The sequence below is a fragment of the Dryobates pubescens genome, chromosome 25 (genome assembly GCF_014839835.1).
Source record: "Dryobates pubescens isolate bDryPub1 chromosome 25, bDryPub1.pri, whole genome shotgun sequence".
In the NCBI taxonomy this organism is placed as follows: Eukaryota; Metazoa; Chordata; class Aves; order Piciformes; family Picidae; genus Dryobates; species Dryobates pubescens.
In genome coordinates this window covers 16,231,343-16,256,997 of record NC_071636.1, presented here as the reverse complement: position 1 = coordinate 16,256,997, position 25,655 = coordinate 16,231,343, and the positions used below count along the sequence as shown (strand labels likewise).

The 25,655-nt window shown below is 57.5% G+C and overlaps 2 protein-coding genes across 2 annotated transcripts in view; both read left to right on the top strand.

The window, feature by feature from the left end:
- LOC104308890 (maltase-glucoamylase) overlaps positions 1-13,654 on the top strand; it is a 70,286-nt gene extending 56,632 nt beyond the window's left edge. The window contains exons 41-47 of the mRNA XM_054172842.1: positions 1,728-1,812; positions 1,949-2,005; positions 2,889-3,013; positions 5,264-5,352; positions 7,136-7,185; positions 10,491-10,661; positions 13,592-13,654. Coding sequence (XP_054028817.1) covers positions 1,728-1,812; positions 1,949-2,005; positions 2,889-3,013; positions 5,264-5,352; positions 7,136-7,185; positions 10,491-10,661; positions 13,592-13,654 — 640 coding nt within the window. The remainder of the gene's footprint in view (positions 1-1,727; positions 1,813-1,948; positions 2,006-2,888; positions 3,014-5,263; positions 5,353-7,135; positions 7,186-10,490; positions 10,662-13,591) is intronic.
- An 8,236-nt stretch (positions 13,655-21,890) lies between these two features.
- LOC128898517 (glutathione S-transferase theta-1-like) lies at positions 21,891-25,626 on the top strand. Its single transcript, XM_054173024.1, has 5 exons — positions 21,891-22,024; positions 22,638-22,725; positions 23,380-23,530; positions 24,687-24,863; positions 25,419-25,626. The coding sequence occupies exons 1-5, from the start codon at positions 21,913-21,915 to the stop codon at positions 25,608-25,610; spliced, it is 720 nt and encodes a 239-aa protein (XP_054028999.1). The 5' UTR covers positions 21,891-21,912; the 3' UTR covers positions 25,611-25,626.
- Positions 25,627-25,655: the final 29 nt, after the last annotated feature.

The window sequence follows — 25,655 nt, the reverse complement described above, 5'->3', positions numbered from 1 at the left end:
GGCTGTGCTCAAGGCCTTTCCCCAGCCTTGTTGCCCTTCTCTGGACACCTTCAAGTGTCTCGATGTCCTTCTTAAACTGAGGGGCCCAGAACTGGACACAGGACTCAAGGTGTGGCCTAACCAATGCAGAGTCCAGGGCCACAATGACCTCCCTGCTCCTGCTGGCCACACTATTCCTAATACAGGCCAGGATGCCATTGGCCTTCTTGGCCACCTGGGCACACTGCTGGCTCATGTTTAGGCAGGTGTCAATCATCACCCCCAGGTCCCTCTCTGTTTGGCAGCTCTCCAGCCACTCTGACCCCAGCCTGTAGCTCTGCATGGGGTTGCTGTGGCCAAAGTGCAGCACCTGGCACTCGGCCTTGTTAAATGCCATCCCATTGGCCTCTGCCCATCTGTCCAGTGGGTCGAGGTCCCTCTGCAGAGCCCTTCTGCCCTCTAACTGACCAACATCTGCTCCCAGCTTGGTGTCATCTGCAAACTTGCTGATGACTGACTCAACCCCCTCATCCATATCATCAATGAAGATGTTAAAGAGGATGGGGCCCAGCACTGATCCCTGGGGCACACCACTGGTGCCTGGCTGCCAGCTGGCTGTGGCACCATTCACCACCACTCTCTGGGCTCGGCCCTCCAACAGTTCCTAACCCAGCACAGAGTGTTGCAGTCCAAACCACGAGCTGACACAGAATCCTAGCACGGTGGGGTTGGGAGGGACCTCTGGGGATGCCCCATGCAACCCCACTGCTCCACCAAGGACACCCACAGCGGGTTGCCCAGGATCTCAGTGAGCAGGCAGGTTTGGAAGCTTTCCAGAGAAGGAGACTCCACCACCGCTCTGGGCAGCCTGCTCCAGGTCTCCAGCACCGTCACACCAAAGAAGTTTCTCCTCCTGGTCAGATGGAACTTCCTGGGTTCCTCTTTGTGTCTGTTGCCCATTGCCCTGTCCCTGGGCACCGCTGACAAGTCTGGCCCAATCCACTTGGCCCCCACCTTCTTGACCCCTTGCCTTTTAGATATTGATGACCACTGAGGAGATCCCCACTGATAAGATTCCAGCATCTCTGCTGAAGACCACAGGATTCCTGTATTCCTCATTAAAAGCTGTGGTTTTTTTCCTCCATTCCAGTGATTTTTCTGTTAAAACAGCAAAAATCAGTTCTGGAGAACAGAGCTGGTGAGGAGCAGCTGAGGGAGCTGGCATTGTTTAACCTGGAGGAGTCTGAGAGGAGACCTCATGGCCCTCTACAACTCCCTTGACAAGAGTTTGGAATGAGGTTGAGGTTGGCCTTTTCTCCCAAGGAATGAGGGATAGGATGAGAGGAAGTGGCCTCAAGTTGTGCCAGGTGAGGTTTAGGTTGGACATTAGGAGAAATTTCTTCTCTGAAAGGTTTGTTAAGACTTAGATCAGGCTGGCCAGGGCAACAATGGAGTTCCCATGTCTGGAGGGCTTTAAAAGCCAAGGAGTTGTGGTGCTGAGGACCATGGGCTAGCCCCAGCCTTGACAGAGAATGCTTGGACTGGATGATCTTGACACACATGGTATGGTAGGAGGTCTTGCTGCCCATGGCAGAGCCGGTGTTGCAATCAGATGGTCTTTAAGGTCCCTTCCATCCTAGGCCCTTCTTTGATTCTGTGATCTCAAAGGTCTTTTCCAACCAAAGCAATGTAATCATTCCATGAAAGTCCAACCTTGAGGGTCTGACCATGCTTCTGTCTCTTGGCAGGTTTGTGGAAGACAGAGCAACATGGGACATCTACCAGCAGTTTCTGTGGGGCCCAGCCTTGCTCATCAGCCCTGTGCTGGAACAGGTGAAGCATTTGGGGATAGAAATAGCCAAGAAGCTGGGGGAAAAAAATACTAAAAGCCAGATGAAAATACTGGGAAGGGACTTGAGCTCTTCTGCAGTTTTTGGCTTTAACTGGAGACTAACCTGTTTGATTGCAGGGGGCCAGAGAGGTCAGCGCCTACCTCCCGAACGCCCGCTGGTATGACTTCCACACGGTAAGGACCTGCAGGGGGCGCTGCCTGCTGGTAGCTTTTCAGAGTCCAAAAGTGGCTCAGGTTAGAAGGGGCCTCAGAGGTCATCACCTCCACCCTCCTCACCATGGTCAGTGATGCCTCTCAGCTAGATTCAGCTGCTCAAGGCTGCATTCAACCTGCCCCTGAACACCCTCAGGGAGGAGGCGTCCACAGCAGCTTCCCTGGGCAACCTGTGCCGGAGTCTCACCACCCTCCTGCTGAAGAACTTCTTCCTCAATTCCAGTCTAGCCCTGCTCCCTCTCAGCTTCAAACCATTCCCCCTTGGCCTGTCTCTAGACACCCTCAGGAAAAGTCTCTCTTCAGCCTTCCTGCAGGATCCCTTCAGCTATTGGAAGGCAGCTCTAAGGTCCCCCTGGAGACTCCTCCTCTCCAGGCTGAACACCCAGGACAGGCACCCCCAGGCCTCCTCAGCCTGTCCTCACAGCAGAGCTGCTCCAGCCCTTAGATCACTTTTGTGACCTCCTCTGGACTCACTCTAGCAGCTCTGTGTCCTCCTCCTGCTGGGGACACCAGAACTGGAGGCAGGATTGGAGGTGAGGTCTGAGCAGAACAGAGCCAAGGGGCAGAATCCCTTCTCCTACCCTGCTGCCCACACTCCTCTGGCTGCAGCCCAGCACACAGCTGCCTGCTGAGCTGCATGAGGGCACTGCTGGCTCCTGGGGAGCTGCTCAGCACCCAGCACCCCCAAGTCTCTTTCTTCATGGCTGCTCTCAACCCTCTCTGCACCCAGCCTGAATTTGTGCCCGAGCCAGCTGCAAGACTCTGCCCTGGGACTTGTTTTGAAATGGTGATTCCAAACCTATTTTTGTCCTAAGTATTTTTTATGTTTTTTAAACACTTACAGGATGAATATGTTGGGTTTAGAGGACAATTCAGGACTTTGCCAGCTCCTCTGGAACACATCAACCTGCACATCCGTGGTGGTTACATCCTTGCCCAGCAGGGCCCTGCCAACACCACGTTTTACAGGTATGAGCAGAAGGAACCAGGGGTTAAAATGTCTTTGGTTTTCTGGGGTTTTTCCCCCCCAGTTTTTTAGGGCAGATGTTCAGTCAGAGGCCTGGCAGACCTCATCTGTCTTAAAGTTTTCTGGGCTCCTATGAAAGCAAACTTGGGGGGTTTCATGTTCCTGGAGCTTGAGAGTATCTCTTGTAGACTGGGGACAACCCTCTGTGTGGGAGCACCTCAAATTGAAGGCTTTTTATATCTTTTTTTGTTTTCTTTGGGTTTTGAGATTGTGTTTGTTTGTTTTGCTTCTTTTAATGATCTCTTTATCAATGACCTGAATGAGTGTCAAGGGCACCTTCAGTAAAGTTGGCAGATGACACAAGATTGAGTGGCAGTGTTGATCTGCTGGAGGGTTGAAGGTTCCACAGAGGGTCCTGGCCAGGCTGGATCCATGGGCTGTGGCCAATGGGATGAGATTGAACAAGGCCAAGTGCTGGGTTCTGGCACTTAGGTCACACCAACCTCGTGAAGGCTCCAGGCTTGGGGCAGAGTGGCTGGAAACTGCCCAGCAGAGAAAGACCTGGGGGTGTTGGTCAACATCTGGCTGAAGGTGATCCATTGTGCGCCCAGGTAGCCAAGAAGGCCACCAGCATCCTGGCCTGGGCCAGCAATGGTGTGGAGAGGAGGACCAGGGCAGGGATTGTCTCCTGTGCTAAGCATTGGTGAGGGTCAGTCCTGGGTTTGGTTTTGGGCTCCTCAACCCCAGAAGGATGTTGAGGGCTGGAGGACACTTCCTACAAGGTTCATCACATCCATCTCAGCCCCTGGATTTAGACATGGAGAAGAGTCCTCATGAAAGCTCCAGGCTGGGGCAGAGTGGCTGGGAAGCAGCCTGGTGGAAAAGGATCTGGAGATGTTTGTCAGCAGCTGGCTAGAGACAAGCCAAGGTGTGCCCAGGTGGCCAAGAAGGCCACTAGCAACCTGGCCTGGATCAGCAATGGTGTGGGCAGCAGGAGCAGGGCAGGAATTGCCCCCTGCATGGGCACTGATGAGGCCACACCATGACCATGAATTTTGGGCCTCCTCTCACTCCCAGGACATTGAGGACTGGAGCAGGTGCAGAGAAGGACAACAAAGCTGGGGAAGGGTCTGGAGAACAGGGCTGGGGAGGAGCAGCTGAGGGTCCTGGGGGTGTACAGCCTGGAGTAGAGGAGGCTGAGGGGAGACCACCTGGCTCTCTACAACTCCCTGAAACAAGGTTGGAGCCAGGTGGGAGTTGATTTCTGTAGCAACAAGTGACAGGATGGGAGAAGTGTCCTCAAGTTACCCCAGGGAAGGTTTAGGTTGGACCTGACATGAAACTCCTTGACTACAGGTTTCCCAAAGACTGGCACAGGCTGCCCAGGGAGGTGGTTGAATGCCCATCTGTGAAGGCATTTAAATGACACAGATGTAGTGCTGAGGGTTTGGTAGGGCTAGGTGAAGGTTGGACTAAACAGTTCAGTGATTCTCCCCATAGCCTCCATTAAATCACAGGTAGAACAGGGACCATTAAAGGTCATCTTTGATGAGCAGCTCCCCAGGAGCCAGCAGTGCCCTCATGCAGCCCAGCAGGCAGCTGTGTGCTGGGCTGCAGCCAGAGGAGTGTGGGCAGCAGGGCAGGAGAGGGGATTCTGCCCCTTGGCTCTGTTCTGCTCAGACCTCACCTCCAATCCTGCCTCCAGTTCTGGTGTCCCCAGCAGAAGGAGGACAGAGCTGCTGGGGTGAATCCAGAGGAGGCCACAAAGACGATCCAAGGGCTGGAGCAGCTCTGCTGTGAGGATAGGCTGAGGGAGCTGGGGGTGTTCAGCCTGGAGAGGAGACTCCAGGGGCACCTTAGAGCTGCCTTCCAATAGCTGAAGGGATCCTGCAGGAAGGCTGCAGAAAGACTTTTCCTGAGGGTGGTCTGGAGACAGGGCAAGGGGGAATGGTTTGAAGCTGAGGGAGAGCAGGGCCAGACTGGAGCTGAGGAAGAAGTTCTTCAGTTTGAGGGTGGTGAGGCTCTGGCACAGGCTGCCCAGGGAGGCTGCTGTGGATGTCTCCTCCCTGGGGGGTGTTCAAGGCCAGGTTGGATGCAGCCTGGAGCAGCCAAGCCTAGCTGAGAGGCATCGTTGGGAGGTTGGAGGTGATGACCTCTGAAGTCCCTTGCAACCTGAGCCGCTCTGTGATTGTCTCAAACAAGCGATGGTGCTTGAAGAACACAAAAAAGTGATCCCCTCCTTGCGTCCACAGCCGGCAGAACCCCCTGTCCCTGACCGTGGCGCTGAGCGACGCCCAGCTGGCTGCCGGGCAGCTGTACTGGGATGACGGCGTCCGCATCGGTGAGCTCCAGCGGCGGGGGCCTGCCGGGGTGGGGGTCCTAAGGCACCTCCCCAGGCAGCTGGAGTGCAGCACAGGATGGGAGCCTGAGCAGGAAGGGTGACAGAAAAAGGATTACATTTAATTAATCGCAGTTAGGGATGTAGGAAAATGCTTAGGTGTAAGGGACTGAAATTGCAGCACATTTGTTACCCTGAATGAATTCAGCTAAAATGAGAGTAAAATTGCTGAGCAGAATGAATTTGTGAGATCACAGCAAATTAACTTAATCATTTCACATAAAATATTTACTGCATTTAATAACCTACAATATTTACTGCATTTAATAACCTACAATATTTATCACCTGTAGTAAATGAAAACTAAAAGGTTTATTACACTTAATCAAACTGAGAGCAAAACTGCCAAACATAATTGACTCAAGAAGTTGCAGCAAATGAGCTGCATTTATGAGATGAAACTCAAATATTTATGAAACAGTTCAAATGACAGTAAAATGGCTAAATGAATTCAAGGAATTGCAGCAAATTAATTGCATGGACTCAAGGAGACTCAAATATTTATTACATTGAATCAATTCAAATGGCAGTAGAATTGCTAAGCAGGATTAAGGCACCAAATGAAAGGCACCAAATGGTGAAAGGCACCAAATGGTGAAAGGCACCAAATGATGAAAGGCACCAAATGATGAAAGGCACCAAATGAAAGGCACCAAATTATTAAAGGCACCAAATGAAAGGCACCAAATGATGAAAGGCACCAAATGAAAGGCACCAAATAATGAAAGGCACCAAATGAAAGGCACCAAATAATGAAAGGCACCAAATGAAAGGCACCAAATGATGAAAGGCACCAAATGATTAAAGGCACCAAATGATGAAAGGCACCAAATGATGAAAGGCACCAAATGAAAGGCACCAAATTATTAAAGGCACCAAATGAAAGGCACCAAATGAAAGGCACCAAATTATTAAAGGCACCAAATGAAAGGCACCAAATAATGAAAGGCACCAAATGATGAAAGGCACCAAATGATGAAAGGCACCAAATGATTAAAGGCACCAAATGAAAGGCACCAAATAATGAAAGGCACCAAATGAGTTAAACTAAAATGATTACATTTGAGTAATCAAAACCACAGCAGGTTTTATTCCATTTAATAAATGAAACTGAGATGACAGCAAAATTGCCTAACATAAAAAAAAAAAGGGACAAATTACAGCAACTTTATTGCATTTAACTAAAGCTACAGGAAGATGCTTAAGTGTAATTTGGCTAAAATGGAAGTTCCCAGTGTGACATGAAATTAATGAATGCAAATTACAGCTAAAGGATTATGTGTAATTAAGGTAAAGTCAATGAAAATCAGGGTAAAATCAATTGAAAATGAAGTAAAATCACTCAAATGAGGGTGAAAAAATCTTTAACCTTAGGTCAGATCTACTAAAGTCAGTGTAAAATCAACTGAAAATAGGGTAAAAATTAGAATTAAGGTAAAAATCACTTACAATCAGGATAAAATCAAGCAAAATGAAGGCAAAATCAATGAAAACTCAGGTAAAGGCAACTAAAATGGAAATGAACTCAAATTAAGGTGAAATCAATTAAAACTAAGGTAAACTCAAGGGGAATTAGGGTTAAATCAACTGGAATTGAGGTAAAATCAACTACAACTAAAATTAAGGTAAAAGCAACTGAAATTAGGGCAAGATATGTCTAAGTTAAGGTAAAAGCAACTAAAATCAAGCTAAAATCAACTGAATCTGACTTTATTCTGCCTGACAGATGCCTATGAGGACGGCGTCTACCTGCTGACCTCGTTCAGCGCCACCCAGGTGCGTCGCACTGCCGTGGAGGTTTGGGTGCTGGGGGGGGGGGGGGGGGGGGGGGGGGGGGGGGGAGGTGTTTAACCAAACTGCTTCAATTTCCACTTTTCCTCAAGATTTTGGTACCACCCTAAAACCTCTGTGCTGGATGAGCTCTTCTCTGGCATCATGGGAAAGGTGGAACTGGGGACTTCAGAGGGGAAAAAACAACAACAATAACAAAAGAGATATTTGGAATAGGCTGGGGGCAAGCTGAGTGGATAAGGGAGGGGGGCTCTGGTCGGGCCGGAGGGGGGCTCTGGTCGGGCTGGAGAGGGGCTCTGGTCAGGCCGGAGAGGGGCTCTGGTCGGGCCGGAGAGGGGCTCTGGTCGGGCTGGAGAGGGGCTCTGGTCGGGCCCGAGGGGGGCTCTGGTCGGGCCCGAGGGGGGCTCTGGTCGGACCCGAGGGGGGCTCTGGTCGGGCCGGAGGGGGGCTCTGGTCAGGCTGGAGAGGGGCTCTGGTCGGGCCCAAGTGGGGCTCTGATCGGGCCGGAGTGGGGCTCTGGTCGGGCCGGAGGGGGGCTCTGGTCGGGCCGGAGGGGGGCTCTGGTCAGGCCGGAGGGGGGCTCTGGTCAGGCTGGAGTGGGGCTCTGGTCAGGCTGGAGTGGGGCTCTGGTCGGGCCGGAGCGGGGCTCTGGTCGGGCCGGAGTGGGGCTCTGGTCAGGCTGGAGAGGGGCTCTGGTCGGGCCGGAGTGGGGCTCTGGTCGGGCCGGAGTGGGGCTCTGGTCGGGCCGGAGTGGGGCTCTGGTCAGGCTGGAGAGGGGCTCTGGTCAGGCTGGAGAGGGGCTCTGGTCGGGCCGGAGTGGGGCTCTGGTCGGGCCGGAGTGGGGCTCTGGTCAGGCTGGAGAGGGGCTCTGGTCAGGCTGGAGTAGGGCTCTGGTCAGGCTGGAGTGGGGCTCTGGTCAGGCCGGAGTGGGGCTCTGGTCGGGCCGGAGTGGGGCTCTGGTCAGGCCGGAGTGGGGCTCTGGTCGGGCCGGAGTGGGGCTCTGGTCAGGCTGGAGTGGGGCTCTGGTCAGGCCGGAGTGGGGCTCTGGTCAGGCTGGAGGGGGGCTCTGGTCGGGCCGGAGCGGGGCTCTGGTCGGGCCGGAGTGGGGCTCTGGTCAGGCTGGAGAGGGGCTCTGGTCAGGCTGGAGAGGGGCTCTGGTCAGGCCGGAGGGGGGCTCTGGTCGGGCCAAAGGGGGGCTCTGGTCAGGCTGGAGAGGGGCTCTGGTCAGGCTGGAGAGGGGCTCTGGTCAGGCCGGAGGGGGGCTCTGGTCGGGCCAAAGGGGGGCTCTGGACGAGCCAAAGTGGGGCTCTGGTCAGGCCCGAGGGGAACTCTGGTCGGGCCAAAGGGGGGCTCTGGTCAGGCCCGAGGGGAACTCTGGTCGGGCCCAAGGGGGGCTCTGGTCGGACCCGAGGGGGGCTCTGGTCGGGCCGGAGGGGGGCTCTGGTCGGGCCGGAGGGGGGCTCTGGTCGGGCTGGAGAGGGGCTCTGGTCAGGCTGGAGAGGGGCTCTGGTCGGGCCCAAGTGGGGCTCTGGTCGGGCCGGAGTGGGGCTCTGGTCAGGCCGGAGTGGGGCTCTGGTCGGGCCGGAGGGGGGCTCTGGTCAGGCTGGAGAGGGGCTCTGGTCAGGCCGGAGTGGGGCTCTGGTCAGGCTGGAGTGGGGCTCTGGTCGGGCCGGAGGGGGGCTCTGGTCAGGCTGGAGAGGGGCTCTGGTCGGGCCCAAGTGGGGCTCTGGTCGGGCCGGAGTGGGGCTCTGGTCAGGCTGGAGAGGGGCTCTGGTCAGGCCGGAGTGGGGCTCTGGTCAGGCTGGAGTGGGGCTCTGGTCGGGCCGGAGTGGGGCTCTGGTCAGGCTGGAGTGGGGCTCTGGTCGGGCCGGAGTGGGGCTCTGGTCAGGCTGGAGTGGGGCTCTGGTCGGGCCGGAGCGGGGCTCTGGTCGGGCCGGAGCGGGGCTCTGGTCGGGCCGGAGTGGGGCTCTGGTCGGGCTGGAGGGGGGCTCTGGTCGGGCCGGAGTGGGGCTCTGGTCAGGCTGGAGTGGGGCTCTGGTCGGGCCGGAGTGGGGCTCTGGTCAGGCTGGAGTGGGGCTCTGGTCAGGCTGGAGTGGGGCTCTGGTCGGGCCGGAGGGGGGCTCTGGTCAGGCTGGAGAGGGGCTCTGGTCAGGCCGGAGGGGGGCTCTGGTCGGGCCAAAGGGGGGCTCTGGTCAGGCTGGAGAGGGGCTCTGGTCAGGCTGGAGAGGGGCTCTGGTCAGGCCGGAGGGGGGCTCTGGTCGGGCCAAAGGGGGGCTCTGGTCAGGCTGGAGAGGGGCTCTGGTCAGGCCCGAGGGGAACTCTGGTCGGGCCAAAGGGGGGCTCTGGTCAGGCCCGAGGGGAACTCTGGTCGGGCCAAAGGGGGGCTCTGGTCAGGCCCGAGGGGAACTCTGGTCGGGCCAAAGGGGGGCTCTGGTCGGGCCAAAGTGGGTCCCTGGTTGGGCCCAAGGGGGGCTCTGGTCAGGCCGGAGGGGGGCTCTGGTCAGGCTGGAGAGGGGCTCTGGTCGGGCCAAAGCGGGGCTCTGGTCGGGCCGGAGTGGGGCTCTGGTCAGGCTGGAGAGGGGCTCTGATCGGGCCGGAGGGGGGCTCTGGTTGGGCCGGAGGGGGGCTCTGGTCGGGCCCAAGGGGGGCTCTGGTCGGGCCAAAGGGGGGCTCTGGTCGGGCCGGAGGGGGGCTCTGGTCGGGCCGGAGGGGGGCTCTGGTCGGGCCCAAGGGGGGCTCTGGTCGGGCCCAAGGGGAGCTCTGGTCGGGCCGGAGGGGGGCTCTGGACGGGCCAAAGTGGGTCCCTGGTCGGGCCGGAGTGTGTGCAGCCCACAGATCTAGCCAATACTGAAGAATGGACATTAATTTGTACAGTTAATTTGTATCCTAGTATTCCTTGGTTAGGCTGTCCTGGTAGACTTGTCCATTTTGTGTGAGGTTACTGATGTGTGCTGTGGGTTAAGGACCAGCTGTCCTGCCACAGAGACAAACTCCTGCAGAGGACTAGACAGTCCAGCTGGGTGTAAAAAGGGCTCCAAATTCACATCAGGACACCTTTACTCAATAATCAGCTGGCAGAGGAGTTGAAAAGAGCCCTGGAGATGTGGGAAAAGATGGGAAAATCAAACAAATGGCAACATTTTGTTTATTTTTGTTTAATGGAACAAAAGAAGGGAAAAAAAAAACCAAACCCAAACTTTTGTTAGCCTCAAGTGGGATGGAAAAAAAACCCAAAAGACCCTTTTTGTGCCAAGGAGAAATGACTGATTTGTCTTTGTCCTCTCCTTCAGAATGCTTTAGAGATCAAGGTTCTGCACCGTGGCTACGTGGATCCAAACAAGTTGAAATTCACTCAGGTGAAGGTTTTGGGGGTGACCTCTGCTGCTCACAACGTGACAGTGTCACAGGAGGGCCAGCAGATCCCATCTCCTCATGCTGTGACCTACAACAGCCAAAAGCAGGTAAATCACAGGGGGTCTGGGAAACACTCCCCAGCCTTGTTGCCTTTCTCTTGACACGTTCAAGAGTCTCAATGTCCTTCTTAAATTGAGGGGCCCAGAACTGGACACCGCAGTTTAAGAAGGACATTGAGACTCTTGAGCGTGTCAAGAGAAAGGCAACAAGGCTGGGGAGAGGCCTTGAGCACAGCCCTGTGAGGAGAGGCTGAGGGAGCTGGGGTTGTTTAGCCTGGAGAAGGGGAGGCTCAGGGGAGCCCTTCTTGCTGTCTACAGCTACCTGAAGGGAGGTTGTAGCCAGGTGGGGGTTGGTCTCTTCTCCCAGGCAACCAGCACCAGAACAAGAGGACACAGTCTCAAGCTGTGCCAGGGGAGGTTTAGGCTCGAGGTGAGGAGAAAGTTCTTCACAGGGAGAGTTGTTAACCATTGGAATGTGCTGCCCAGGGAGGTGGTGGAGTCACCATCCCTGGAGGTGTTCAAAGAGGGATTGGATGTGGCACTTGGAGCCATGTTTTAGTAGTCATGAGGTGTTGGGTGACAGCTTGGACTTGATGATCTCTGAGGTCTTTTCCAACCTTATTGATTCTCTCTGTTCCTGGCCTGGAAAGAGGGAAGGGAAGGGAGGTTGTAGCCAGGTGGGGGTTGGTCTCGTCTCCCAGGCAATCAGCACCAGAACAAGAGGACACAGTCTCCAGCTGCGCCAGGGGGAGGTTTAGGCTGGATGTTAGGAAGAAGTTCTTCATAAACAGAGAGATTGGCCATTGGAATGTGCTGCCCAGGGAGGTGGTGGAGTCACCATCCCTGGTGGTGTTCAAGAGGGGATTGGACGTGGCACTTGAAGCCATGGGTTAGTAGTCCTGAGGTGTTGGGTGACAGCTTGGACTTGATGATCTCTAAGGTCTTTTCCAACCTTACTGATTCTATGATTTTCTTCACCCTTTTGAGCCCCCCCCACCTGCAGTGGTGGCATCCTCAGCACAGCACAGGCAGGGACCTGTTGGAGAGGGGCCAGAGAAGGCCATGGAGGTGGTCTAAGGTTTGAAAGCCCTCTGCTGTGAGGCCAGGCTGAGAGGGTTGGGGTGTTCAGCCTGGAGAAGAGAAGGCTCCAGGGAGACCTTCTGTTGGCCTTTCAGTGCTTCCAAGGGTCCTCAAAGAAAGCTGGGGACAGACTTCTGAGCAGGGCCTCTTGGGACAGGACAAGAGGAAATGGCTTGAATTCCAAGAGGGAGATTGAGAGTGGAGAGAAGGGAGAAATGTTTGATGCTGAAGGTGGTGAGACCCTGGCCCAGGTTGCCCAGAGAGGTGGGGGCTACCCCACCCCTGGAACCATTCCAGATCGAGTTGTTTGGGGCTCTGAGCAACCTGCTCTGCTTGGGGATGTCCCTGCTGACTGCAGGAGGGATGGCCTTGAAAGGTCCCTTCCCACCCAAACCAGTCAGGGCTTCCATGAGACACCTGGGGACTGACCTCTTGTTTGTCATGGGCTCCAAGATCTCTTTGCTCCCTGCAGTGACCCCACCCAGATCTAAGAAGTAAGAACTTAGGGCACTCTGGTGACCTTTTTTTTCCCTCCAGAATGAATGAAATCTCATCACAGGTCATGGTCACACTGTGTTCATGCACTAATTGATTAAAAACAGTAACTGGTTAAAAATGCATCATTGTTATGGAAGAGGAAGGCCCAGGGTGGACCTGGTGGGGGAATTCTAGAGCAGCAGAGCATGTTTGGGGTAGGGATAATAGAATTTAAGGTGACTTCATGTGAAATGAAATACAAAGAGACAAAGCAGATCACATAAGATTAGATCAGATCATAGCATCACAGAATGGTAGGGGTTAGAAGGGACCTCCAGAGGTCACCCAGTCCAGCCCCCTTTCCAAAGCAGGATCACCCAGGGCAGGTCACACAGGAACACAACCAGAGGGGTTTGGAAAGTTTCCAGAGAGGGAGACTCCACACCCTGTCTGGCAGCCTGCTTCAGGGCTCCAGAACCCTCAGACCAAAGAAGTGTCTCTTCATGTTAAGGTGGAACCTCCTGTGGTCTAGCTTATTCCTCTTGTTGCCTGTCCTGTCACTGGGTACAGGTGGAGAGCTGGGTGAGGAACCTCAGGAAGTTCAGCTGTGACAAGAGCAGAGTCCTGCAGCTGGGGAGGAACAGCACCAGGCACCAGCACAGGCTAGGGCGGTCCTGCTGGAGAGCAGCTCCATGCAGAAGGACTTTGGAGTGCTGGTGGACACCAAGTTCTCCATGGGACAGCAATGTGCCCTTGTGGCCAAGAGGGACAAGGACATCCTGGGGTGCAGCAAGAAAAGCGTGGCCAGCAGGGCTGGGGAGGGTCACCTGCCCCTCCACTCTGCCCTGCTGAGACCACAGCTGGAGTACTGTGTCCAGTTTTGGGCTCCCCCCTTCAAGAGAGATCTGCTAGAGAGAGTCCAACAGAGGTTACAAGGATGATGAAGGGACAGGAACTCTCTGCTGTGAAGAGAGACTGAGAACCCTGGAGAGGAGAAGGCTGAGAGGGAACCTCCTCCCTGTCTATAAACATCTGAGGGGTGGGTGTCAGGATGAAGGTGCCAGGATCTTTGGTGGTAGCCAGTGACAGGACAAGGAACGACAGGGACAAGCTGGTACCTAGGAGGTTCCAGCTCACCATGAGGAGAAACTTGTTTTGTGTGAGGGTGCTGGAGGCCTGGAGCAGGCTGCCCAGAGAGGTTGTGGAGTCTCCTGCTCTGGAGACTTTCCAGACCCACCTGGATGTGTTCCTGTGTGGCCTGCCCTGGGTGACCCTGCTCTGGCAGGGGGGTTGGCAAAGAGAAGGAGCCTGAAATAAGAAGCTGCAGTCTTCTCTGAGCTCCAGCAGACCCCTGAGGCCTTCAGAGCAGGGTCACTGGTGGCTTTGGATTGATTTGGGGGTTTTTTGTTTGTTTTTCAAAGGTGCTGGAAATCACCAATCTGGAGCTTGAGCTGGGCCAAGACTACACGTTAGAGTGGAGCTAAAAGTGCCTCCTGAGATTGCTGGCCAGACAGCAGGAGCTGAGACCCTCACAAATTGGTTTTTTCCCCTCTCCTCCTGCCTCTTGGACTTCTTGAGACACTTTGCACCACCACACAGCTGGTGTGGCAGGAAGGAGCTGTGGCTTGCTGTTGATCACAGCCTGCCCACACCTCATCAAGCATTGAATCGAGAGAATCAGAACGGTCTGGGTTGGAAGGGACGTAAAAGATCAGCCACTTTCAACCCCCACCCTGCCATGGGCAAAGACATCTTCCATTAGACCAGGCTGCTCAGAGGCCTCAATCAACATGACCTTGAACACCTCCCAGATTAACCAACTTTGGGGTTGTTTTCCAGCCAACATGGCTTGGACTTTCCAAATGAAAGCCATAGAGGTGGAGGGGGGGAGGGCATTTGCCAGGTGGAAGTTCTATTTGGTGTCCTCCTCCTTGCCTTCTGTGGAAAGATGGAAACAGATTGAAGGGCAGCCACCTGGACTGAGGGAAAATGAGAAGATGCTTGGGTGGCTGCTGATCTGTGAAGCACTGGGGCACTCCCAAAGCCCCTCAGGAGTGTTTTGTAGGACCTTCAACTGAGACATGAGTTCTCCAGGGTTTGACCTGAGGCTCTCTAAAATTAAAATCAGGGTTTCCACACTCACCCTCCCCCCAGAACTGCTCCTGTCTCTTTACTCTGAGGGTTTGATGGGGTTTTCAGGTCATGGGAAGGAAATCTTGTCGGAAGGGTACTGGGATAGAGGTTCCAGTTAGAGGCTTTTTCTTAGTCCTTAGCAGTCTTCCAGGTGCTGGAGGAGGTCCAGAGAAGGGCATCAAAGCTGGGGAAGGGGCTGGAGAAGAGGGGTGGGGAGGAGGAGATGAGGGGCTTAGTTAATCTGGAGACAAGGAGGCTGAAGGGAGACCACCTGGTTCCCATTCATACCCCTCCAGTAGCCCCCCCCAACACCCCCAGACAAAGCCCTCCCAAATGCTAGGGACCCTTCTGCACAACCTAAGCCATTTGTAGCCTGCCTGGACCCCCAAGAGCCCCTCAGGCCCCCGAAATCCATGCTTCCCCCCCTAGTTCCCAGGTCATCCTTTCAGGCTAGCTATGATCCATTTCAGGACCCCCCCATTGCCCCCCCCCCCCCCAAACCCTGACAGAACTATATGACCCCCTACAGAATTCTCAGGACCTTTCTGCACACCCTCAAACCCTTTGGACTCTGCCTGGATCCCCCAAATCCCCCCCCCAGACCCCAAATCATTGCCCCCCGTCCAACCCAGAAGCCAGCTTGTCCTTTTTACCCTGCAACGATCCCAACCGGCCCCCCTAGAGCCCACCCGGAGCCCTGACACCCCCAGACAAAGCCCTCCCAAATGCTAGAGCCCCTTCCAGGCATCCTCAAACCCTTTGGAACCAGACTGGACCCCCAAATCCCCCCCCCCACAGCCCCCCAAAGCCATACCTTCCCCTCGTGCCCAGCTCCCTGCTGTGAAAGGAAGGAGCTGCTGGCTGGGCAGTTTGCTTTCATTTGTGCCTTTTGGGGCTGAATCAAAGGGAGTGGGGGGTTGTGGGTGGAGTGATTGTGCCCCGTGGGGCAGGGGGCTGCTGCAGCAGAGGAGCAGGTGAGCGAGGGCTGGGGGCACCCCCCTAAAGTGCTGAAAATTCTGGCAGGGGACCACAGAGTCTTTAAAACTGTAAGTACTGGGGTGAGGCGATGCGGAGCCAAGCCTCTGGTTTGCAGCTGCAGAGGGAGGAATGGGAGCGAGTGCTGCGTAAGGCAGCTTTGGGAACGACCCCCCGCTGCTGCCCGCGGCCAGGGAGCTGCTCAGTGCTGCCACCCGGTGTGCAATGGCCGGCACTGCAGCGGTGCCGCGGCGTGTGCCGCCCCGCGGGAGCTCAGTGCTGCCACCCGGTGTGCAATGGCCGGCACTGCAGCCGTGCCGCGGCGTGTGCCGCCCCGCGGGAGCTCAGTGCTGCCACCCGGTGTGCAATGGCCGGCAGTGCAGCCGTGCCGCGGCGTGCACCGCCCCGCGGGAGCTCAGTGCTTCCACCCGGTGTGCAATGGCCGGCAGTGCAGCCGTGCCGCGGTGTGTGCCGCCCCGCGGGAGCTCAGTGCTGCCACCCGGTGTGCAATGGCCGGCACTGCAGCCGTGCCGCGGTGTGTGCCGCCCCGCGGGAGCTCAGTGCTGCCACCCGGTGTGCAATGGCCGGCAGTGCAGCGGTGCCGCGGCGTATACCGCCCCGCGGGAGCTCAGTGCTGCCACCCGGTGTGCAATGGCCGGCAGTGCAGCCGCGCCGTGGCGTATACCGCCCCGCGGGAGCTCAGGGCTGCCACCCGGTGTGCAATGGCCGGCACTGCAGCCGCGCCGCGGCGTATACCGCCCCGCGGGAGCTCAGTGCTGCCACCCGGTGTGCAATGGCCGGCACTGCAGCCGTGCCGCGGCGTATACCGCCCCGCGGGAGCTCAGTGCTGCCACCCGGTGTGCAATGGCCGGCAGTGCAGCCGTGCCCCGGCGTGTGCCGCCCCGCGGGAGCTCAGTGCTGCCACCCGGTGTGCAATGGTCGGCAGTGCAGCCGTGCCCCGGCGTGTGCCGCCCCGCGGGAGCTCAGTGCTGCCACCCGGTGTGCAATGGCCGGCACTGCAGCCGCGCCGCGGCGTGTGCCGCCCCGCGGGAGCTCAGTGCTGCCACCCGGTGTGCAATGGCCGGCAGTGCAGCCGTGCCGTGGCGTATACCGCCCGGCGGGAGCTCAGTGCTGCCACCCGGTGTGTAATGGCCGGCACTGCAGCCGTGCCGCGGTGTGTGCCGCCCCGCGGGAGCTCAGTGCTGCCACCCGGTGTGCAATGGCCGGCAGTGCAGCCGTGCCGCGGTGTGTGCCGCCCCGCGGGAGCTCAGTGCTGCCACCCGGTGTGCAATGGCCGGCAGTGCAGCCGTGCCCCGGCGTGTGCCGCCCCGCGGGAGCTCAGTGCTGCCACCCGGTGTGCAATGGCCGGCACTGCAGCCGCGCCGCGGCGTGTGCCGCCCCGCGGGAGCTCAGTGCTGCCACCCGGTGTGCAATGGCCGGCACTGCAGCCGTGCCGCGACGTGTGCCGCCCCGCGGGAGCTCAGTGCTGCCACCCGGTGTGCAATGGCCGGCAGTGCAGCCGTGCCGTGGCGTATACCGCCCCGCGGGAGCTCAGTGCTGCCACCCGGTGTGCAATGGCCGGCACTGCAGCCGCGCCGCGGCGTGTACCGCCCCGCGGGAGCTCAGTGCTGCCACCCGGTGTGCAATGGCCGGCAGTGCAGCGGTGCCGCGGTGTGTGCCGCCCCGCGGGAGCTCAGTGCTGCCACCCGGTGTGTAATGGCCGGCACTGCAGCGGTGCCGCGGTGTGTGCCGCCCCGCGGGAGCTCAGTGCTGCCACCCGGTGTGCAATGGCCGGCAGTGCAGCCGTGCCCCGGCGTGTGCCGCCCCGCGGGAGCTCAGTGCTGCCACCCGGTGTGCAATGGCCGGCACTGCAGCCGCGCCGCGGCGTGTGCCGCCCCGCGGGAGCTCAGTGCTGCCACCCGGTGTGCAATGGCCGGCACTGCAGCCGTGCCGGGGCGTATACCGCCCGGCGGGAGCTCAGTGCTGCCACCCGGTGTGTAATGGCCGGCACTGCAGCCGTGCCGCGGTGTGTGCCGCCCCGCGGGAGCTCAGTGCTGCCACCCGGTGTGCAATGGCCGGCACTGCAGCCGTGCCGCGGCGTGTGCCGCCCCGCGGGAGCTCAGTGCTGCCACCCGGTGTGCAATGGCCGGCAGTGCAGCCGTGCCGCGACGTGTGCCGCCCCGCGGGAGCTCAGTGCTGCCACCCGGTGTGCAATGGCCGGCACTGCAGCCGTGCCGCGACGTGTGCCGCCCCGCGGGAGCTCAGTGCTGCCACCCGGTGTGCAATGGCCGGCAGTGCAGCCGTGCCGTGGCGTATACCGCCCCGCGGGAGCTCAGTGCTGCCACCCGGTGTGCAATGGCCGGCACTGCAGCCGTGCCGCGGCGTGTGCCGCCCCGCGGGAGCTCAGTGCTGCCACCCGGTGTGCAATGGCCGGCACTGCAGCCGTGCCGCGACGTGTGCCGCCCCGCGGGAGCTCAGTGCTGCCACCCGGTGTGCAATGGCCGGCAGTGCAGCCGTGCCGTGGCGTATACCGCCCCGCGGGAGCTCAGTGCTGCCACCCGGTGTGCAATGGCCGGCACTGCAGCCGCGCCGCGGCGTGTACCGCCCCGCGGGAGCTCAGTGCTGCCACCCGGTGTGCAATGGCCGGCAGTGCAGCCGCGCCGTGGCGTATACCGCCCGGCGGGCGCTCAGTGCTGCCACCCGGTGTGCAATGGCCGGCAGTGCAGCCGCGCCGCGGCGTATACCGCCCCGCGGGAGCTCAGTGCTGCCACCCGGTGTGCAATGGCCGGCACTGCAGCCGCGCCGCGGCGTATACCGCCCCGCGGGAGCTCAGTGCTGCCACCCGGTGTGCAATGGCCGGCAGTGCAGCGGTGCCGCGGTGTGTGCCGCCCCGCGGGAGCTCAGTGCTGCCACCCGGTGTGTAATGGCCGGCACTGCAGCGGTGCCGCGGTGTGTGCCGCCCCGCGGGAGCTCAGTGCTGCCACCCGGTGTGCAATGGCCGGCAGTGCAGCGGTGCCGCGGTGTGTGCCGCCCCGCGGGAGCTCAGTGCTGCCACCCGGTGTGCAATGGCCGGCACTGCAGCCGCGCCGTGGCGTATACCGCCCCGCGGGAGCTCAGTGCTGCCACCCGGTGTGTAATGGCCGGCACTGCAGCGGTGCCGCGGCGTGTGCCGCCCCGCGGGAGCTCAGTGCTGCCACCCGGTGTGCAATGGCCGGCAGTGCAGCCGTGCCGTGGCGTATACCGCCCCGCGGGAGCTCAGGGCTGCCACCCGGTGTGCAATAGCGGGCACTGCAGCGGTGCCGCGGCGTGTGCCGCCCCGCTCCATAGGTCACTATAGAGGCTGAGTTAGGCTCTATAGAGGCTCTAAAGAGGCTCGATAGGGATGTGCAGACACTCCATGGGGCTCTACAGAAGTTCTATAGGGGCTGCATTGGACTCTAGAGGCTCCCACAGACTTCATTGCAGCCTCTAGGGACCACAGTCTGTATAGAGGCTCCATCGGCCTCTCTAGGGGCTCCATTGGCCTGTATAGAGGCTCCATAGGGCTCCATAGAGGCTATGTAGGGCTCTATAGAGGCTGCATGGGGCTCTATAGAGACTATAGACTCATTAGGGCTTTATAGAGGCTGCATTGGGCTCAATGGAGGCTCCATAGGGCATGAAAGGGCTTCATAGTGCTCTATTTGGGCTCCATAGAGGCTCTATACAGAATCTATAGAGGCTCTTTAGGGCTCTATAGCAGGTCCATAGGGCTTTTTAGAGGCTCATAGTGCTCCACATGGGTCTATTGAGGCTCCCTAGGGCTAGGCTTGGCTGGGCTAGGCAAGGTGAGGCCAGGGTAGGGTAGGCAAGGCTAGGCTAGGGTGGGGTAGGTTCTACATGGCTACATAGGCATCTCTAGAGGATCCACAGGGCTACATAGGTCTCTACAGAGGCTCCATAGGTCTCTACAGAGGCTCCATAGGTCTCTACAGAGGTTCTATAGAGGCTGCATTGGGCTCTATAGAGGCTCCATATGGGCTCCATAGGCTCTATAAGGTTCAGTATGGCTACATAGGGATCCATAGGGTTCTATAGAGGCTGCATTGGGCTCTATAGAGGCTTCATAGAGCTCTCTAGAGGCCCTTAGGGCTTTATAGGGCTCCTTAGAGGCTCCATAGAACTCCATAGGGCTCTGTAGAGGCTGCACTGGGCTCTATAGAGGCTTGACAGAGCTTCAAAGGCCTCTATAGAGGCTCCACAGTGCTCTGTAGTGGCTCTATAGAGCCTCTTTAGGGCTTCATAGGGCTCTATAGAGGCTCTGTTGGGCTCTCCAGAGGCTCTATAGAGCTACCACATGCCCTCATAATGCTCTATAGAGGCTCCATATGGCTTCACAGGGCTCTGTAGAAGCTCTATAGAGCCTCCTTAGGGCTTCATAGGGCTCTATAGAGACACCATAGAGCTCTACAGAGTCTGCTTTGGGCTCTATTGAGGCTCTATAGAGGCTGCATTTGGCTCTATAGAGGCTTCACAGGGCTCTCCAGAGGCTCCTTAGGGCTTCATAGGGCTCTTTAGAGGCTCCATAGAACTCCATAGGGCCCTATAGAGGCTGCATTGGGCTCTATAGAGGCTTCATACAGCTCTCTAGAGGCTTCATAGAACTCCATAGGGCTCTATAGAGGCTGCATTGGGCTCTATAGAAGCTCAATAGGGCTTCAAAGGCCTCTATAGAGGCTCCACAGTGCTCTGTAGTGGCTCTATAGAGTCTCCTTAGGGCTTCATAGGGCTCTATAGAGGCACCACAGAACTCTACAGAGGCTGCGTTGGGCTCTCTAGAGGCTCTGCTACCCTCTAACAGATCAACTCCTGCCCCCAGCTTGGTGTCATCTGCAAATTTGCTGGTGATGTACTCAATCCCCTCATCCAGATTGTCAGTGAAGATACTGAACAGGATGGGGCCCAGCACTGATCCCTGGGGGACAGCACTGGTGCCTGGCTGCCAGCTGGCTGTGGCACCATTCACCATCACTCTCTGGGCCCAGCCATCCAGCCAGGTCCTAACCCAGCACAGAGTGCTGCTGTCCAAGCCAGGGGCTGACAGCTTGGCCAGGAGTTTGCTGTGGGGGACAGTGGCAAAGGCCTTGCTGAAGTCCAGGCAGACTACATGCACAGCCTGCCCCACATCCACCTGGCAGTTACCTGGGCATAGAAGTCGATCAGGTTGGTCAGGCAGGACCTGCCCTTCCTAAAACCATGCTGGTTGGGCCTGATTCCTTGGCCATCCTGTAGGTGTTGTGTGATTGCACTCAAGATGACCTGTTCCATAGTCTTGCCTGGCACTGAGGTGAGGCTGACAGGTCTGGAATTCCCTGGCTCATCCAACCAGCCCTTCTTGTGGATGGGCACCGTGTTGGCCAGCTTCCAGTCACCTGGGACCTCTCCAGTGAGCCAGGACCGGTGAAAAATGATGGCGGGTGGCTTGGCCATCTCATCTGCCAGGAGCTGTGAGGGCAGCAGCCCAGGGGCTGCCTCCAGGGCACAGGGCCCTTCAAAGCACTGGTCCAAATCTCCTGCTAAGGAGTTTTGCAGAGGAAGTCATCCAGGTGGGTTTTGAAAGTCTCCAGAGCAGGAGACTCCACAACCTCTCTGGGCAGCCTGCTCCAGTTCACTGTCACCATCACAGGGAAGTTGTTTCTCCTCCTGTTGAGGAGGAGCTTCCTGTGTTCCAGTTTGTATCCATTGGCCCCTGTCCTCTCACTGTGCACCAGGGAAGAGACTCTCCCCTTCTTCACACCCACCTTAATGTACTCATAAAGACTGAGCAGGTCCTCTCTCAACCTGCTCTTCTTAGGGCTAACCAGTCCCAGAGCCCTCAGCCCTTCTTGCCTCTGGACATGGCCAGTTCCTGCACAAGCAGCAGTATCTGCAAATGCATGAAGACCTATTCTGTCCATCTGCCTTGCTTGGAGACCTGCTGTAGGCTCAAGTGACTGCAACTTTTGAATAACTCTTCTCTATGTTTTTATAACAATGTCTAATGGAGATGCCTTGTCACTCTGCAGCTCCCTGAAAGGATGTTGGACTGAGGTGGGAGTCAGTCTCCTCTCCCTGATAACAAGCAATAGGATGAGAGGAAATGGCCTCAAATTGTGCCAGGGAAGTTTAGGTTGGATATTAGGAAATATTTCTCCTCCAAACGGGTTGTGAGGCACTGGGAGAGGCTGGAAAGTGGTGGAGTCAGAGCCCCTGCAGGGATTTAAAAGCTGTGTAGAGGTGGTGCTGAGGGACGTGGGTGAGGCTGAGCTGGTGGTTGCTGCCTTGGCGGTTGGACTGCAAGAAGCTCTTTTCCAACCGGAACGATTCTCTCATGAAGCAATTAAGGGCAGTAATTAGCCGCAGTTCAAGGTGGCAGGGCCCTGGGGCACCACCGTGACTCCCGCTCTTCGGAACCGCAGGGCGCAGCTGTGCCCGCCCCTGAGCTCCGCGGCCCCAGCGGCGCTCCTGAGTCTCTCGGCCGCAGCCCCGGAGCCTGGCCGGGCGGGACCGCTGCGCTCCGCCGCCCCGGGAGGGCGTGCCCGGTGCTGCCCGGGGTGGGACCCAGTAGGACCAGGAGCACCAGAAGCGGTGACAGCACCAGCTAAGCAGCGGCAGGATGGGGCTGGAGCTGTACCTGGACCTGATCTCACAGCCCTGCCGTGCCGTCTACATCTTCGCGCGCAGCAACAACATCCCCTTCGAGTTCAAACATGTGGAGCTGCTGAAGGGTGAGCGGGGCGGGGGGTGGCAGCGCCTGGGGGCTCCCTCTGCCGGGGACTGAAGCCTCTGCGGAGGGCAGGACGCTGCGGAAAGTTCCTGGCGTTACAGACGAGAGCAGGACCTAATTTTGACAGGGAGCCCTGGCTGGTAGCGGCAGCTCCGGTCCTGCCCCGCTCCGCGCTGCTCCCGCCGCAGAGCTCTGCGGCGGGCACGAAACCGGCCGCAGGCAGCAGCCACGGGGCCGGAGCACAGTGCTCCGAGCGGAAAGCTCAGGACGTGCCGGCTGCGAGGCGGCTCCCCGGTCAGATGAGCAGCAAATCAGCAGGGCTGGGACGCTGGAGCAGGCACGGGGACGGCGCTGGTTTGTGCTGCTGGCTCTCGGCTCAACCTCCTTCTAAATCTTTGCACTGCCGGAAGCGGCAGCGGCTGCAAGCTGACGGCGTAGGGCGCAGCCCCGGTTCACTATACAGCACTTTCTAATTGCTGATGAACTTAAAGGAGGCTCGGGTTTACAGTCCAAGCCAAGAACTGAGGGTCAGATGGTCCCCACAGCCTTCTCACCTGTTTGCAGACACGTCCTGACCATCACTGCCCGGTAAAATTTCTCCCTTTCTTCCTCAGGACAGCAAAGGACAGAGGAGTTCCGGAAGGTGAACCTGCTGATGACAGTCCCTGCGCTAAAGGATGATTCTTTCACCTTGGCAGAGAGGTGAGGTTCAAACAAGCTCAAGCCTCACTGCAGTATTGCTCATCCCTGTTTGGTCTCTCCTGGGGCTGCAGCCCACACAGCTGTTTGCCTCCACCCTGTCTGTGCCACTTGTATGTGCCACAAGCCTCCTGTGGTGCGGGAGGAACTTTCTCTTGTCAACAGCCTGAAGAGCACTGAGCAGGGAGGAATCTGTGAGCTGCTGCTTGGAGCTAGCCTGCACGTGGGCAGTGTTTTGAGCTCAGATCCCTGTTCATGTGTCCCCTGCTGCCTGCCTTCAGCTGCAGGTCACTGCAGTGCATCTGACATGAGGCCCTACTGCTGGGTAGCCAGGCAGTGCCCAGCTCTGCTTTGCTGTCAGCCTTCTTCATGGCTCACACTGCCTCCAAAGTGTGGATGGTAGCTGCAGAAGCAGAACACATCTGCCTTGCTGGGCTGATGGATCAGAGAGCTGCTGGCCCTGAGCAGCCAGACCAGCACAGCCTCCCTCCTGTGCTGTGCCTCACTGCAGCTGTGTCCTATGGCTCTGCCCGACTCAGATCAGGTTTGAGTGACTGCTGGTCCAGCGTTGCAAGACCTAGGGGTGGAAGACAGGACAGGACTGGGTGCTGTATCTCAGGTGCTCAGCTCACTGCTCTTGCCTTGCTCTCTGCTCAGCATTGCCATCTTCCTGTACCTGGCCCGGAAATTCAAGACTCCTGACCACTGGTACCCAGCTGACCTGCAGAAGAGGGCTCGGGTTGATGAGTACATGGCCTGGCAGCACACCACCATTCATGCAAAGGCAGGCATCATCCTGGTACAGAAGGTAAAACCATTGGGTACCAAAACAGAGATACAGAATACATAATTAACCAGCTTTGAGATCATCAAGTCCCACCTATCACCAAAAACCATTTATTCAACTAAACCGTGGCACTGAGTGCTTCATCCAGTCTCTTTTTAAACACCTCCAGTGATGATGACTCCACCACTTCCCTGGGCAGCACATTCCAATGGCCAATCTGCCTGGCTGCTCTCCAGCCACTCTGACCCCAGCCTGTAGCACTGCATGGGGTTGTTGTGGCCAGTGTGTAGAACCTGGCACTTGGATGTGTTAAATCTCATGCCCTTGGACTCTGCCCATCTGTCCAGCCTGGCAAGGTCCCTCTACAGGTCCCTCCTACCCTCTAACAGATCAACTCCTGCCCCCAGCTTGGTGTCATCTGCAAATTTACTGGTGATGGACTCAATGCCCTCATCCAGATCATCAATAAAGATGTTAAAGAGCATGGGGCCCAGTACAGATCCCTGGGGCACACCACTAGTGACTGGCTGCCAGCTGGATGTGGCACCATTCACCATCACTCTCTGGGCTCAGCCTCCAGCCAGTTCCTGACCCAGCACAGAGTGCTGCTGTTCAAGCCAGGGGCTGACAGCTTGGCCAGGAGTTTGCTGTGGGGGATGGTGTCAAAGGCCTTCCTGAGGTCCAGGCAGACTGGACTTCAATGACTTCTATGACTTCTGGTCATAGAAGGAGATCATGTTGGTCAGGCAGGACCTGCCCTTCCTAAATCCATGCTGGTTGGGCCTGATTCCTTGGCCATCCTGTAGGTGTTGTGTGATTGCACTCAAGATGACGTGTTGCATAGTCTTGCCTGGCACTGAGGTGAGGCTGACAGGCCTGTAATTCCCTGGCTCATCCAACTGACCCTTCTTGTGGATGGGCACTGTGTTGGCCAGCTTCCAGTCACCTGGGACCTCTCCAGTGAGCCAGGACTGGTGAAAAATGATGGCGGGTGGCTTGGCCATCTCATCTGCCAGGAGCTGTAAGGGCAGCAGCCCAGGGGCTGCCTCCAGGGCACAGGGCCCTTCAAAGCACTGCATAAAGCAGTTTCTCAGCACCATATGTGGCTGGTGAAGAGTCCTTGGAAGGTGATGGTTGGAGGGAAATGTCAAAGCAATTTGTTTCTGCTCCCTGCCAGATGCTGACACTTATCATCACCGGCAAGCCAGTTCCTGCAGAGAAAATGCAAAGTTTAATTGAGGAGCTGAATGTGGTCCTCAGCCAGTTTGAGGAGAAGTTCTTGCAGGACAAGCCCTTCATCGCTGGCACCGAGGTCTCCCTGGCAGACCTTCTGGCTCTGGAGGACTTGGTGCAGGTGAGCATCAACCCCAGCACTGCTGGATATGCCAAGGAGGCTCACGGGCAGACCAGGCTCAGTTGTGGCTGCTGCACCACCACCTCTTTATTGGCAGATCTGTCTCCCTGCACTTAACTCCTAAGTGGGGTTAAGTCTTGGTCATCTTTGACTGTGGCCACAAGGGAGTTGGCCAGGGAACACTTCCTGGGAGACAATTCCCTCTAGAGAAGTGTGGCCAGAGTCCCTCAAAGGGAAAAAGGGAACTGACAAATTAGGCAGAGAAATGCAGCTACTTGGGAGAGATGTGTTGGTGTGCACGGACCTCTGGTTCTGCATTAGACAGTTCCTGGGTTAGCCATGGCAGAGTTCTTCCACTGCACATGCCAGGGGACAGCCACTGCTGAGGATGGGCACCACTTGGGTCCTGTGTGCTAAGAACCAGAGGGGAACTCCATCTAATGAGGCCACTGCCTGCTGCCCTGAGCCAAAAGCATATCCATGCTTCCTTCTGGTCCATTCCCTGGTAAATGTGGTGCTTGGCTCACTCCCAGCTTCTTTTCTCTTTCTCTGCAGCCTCTAAGTGCTGGCCACGACCCCTTTGAGGGGAGGCCAAAGCTGGCAGAGTGGCGCCAGAGGGTGGAAGGGGCAGTGGGGAAGCAGCTCTGCCAGGAAGCTCATCAGGTGCTGCTGAACTCCAGCAACCCCTCTGCTGATAAGCTCCCACCTGAGGTGCTGGAGCATTTGAAGAAGAAGTACCTGCAGTAGGACACCTAGGATTAAAGTGGTGTACTCTCTTTGCTGGCTTCTTGT

What these genes read in the sequence shown, in the direction of transcription:
- LOC128898517 (XM_054173024.1), top strand. Translation starts at nt 21,913, where the DNA reads ATGGGGCTGGAGCTGTACCTGGACCTGATCTCACAGCCCTGCCGTGCC. An exon ending in ACATGTGGAGCTGCTGAAGG is followed by an intron (nt 22,025 to 22,637) that starts GTGAGCGGGGCG and finishes TTTCTTCCTCAG; the next exon opens with GACAGCAAAGGACAGAGGAG. An exon ending in TCTTTCACCTTGGCAGAGAG is followed by an intron (nt 22,726 to 23,379) that starts GTGAGGTTCAAA and finishes CTCTCTGCTCAG; the next exon opens with CATTGCCATCTTCCTGTACC.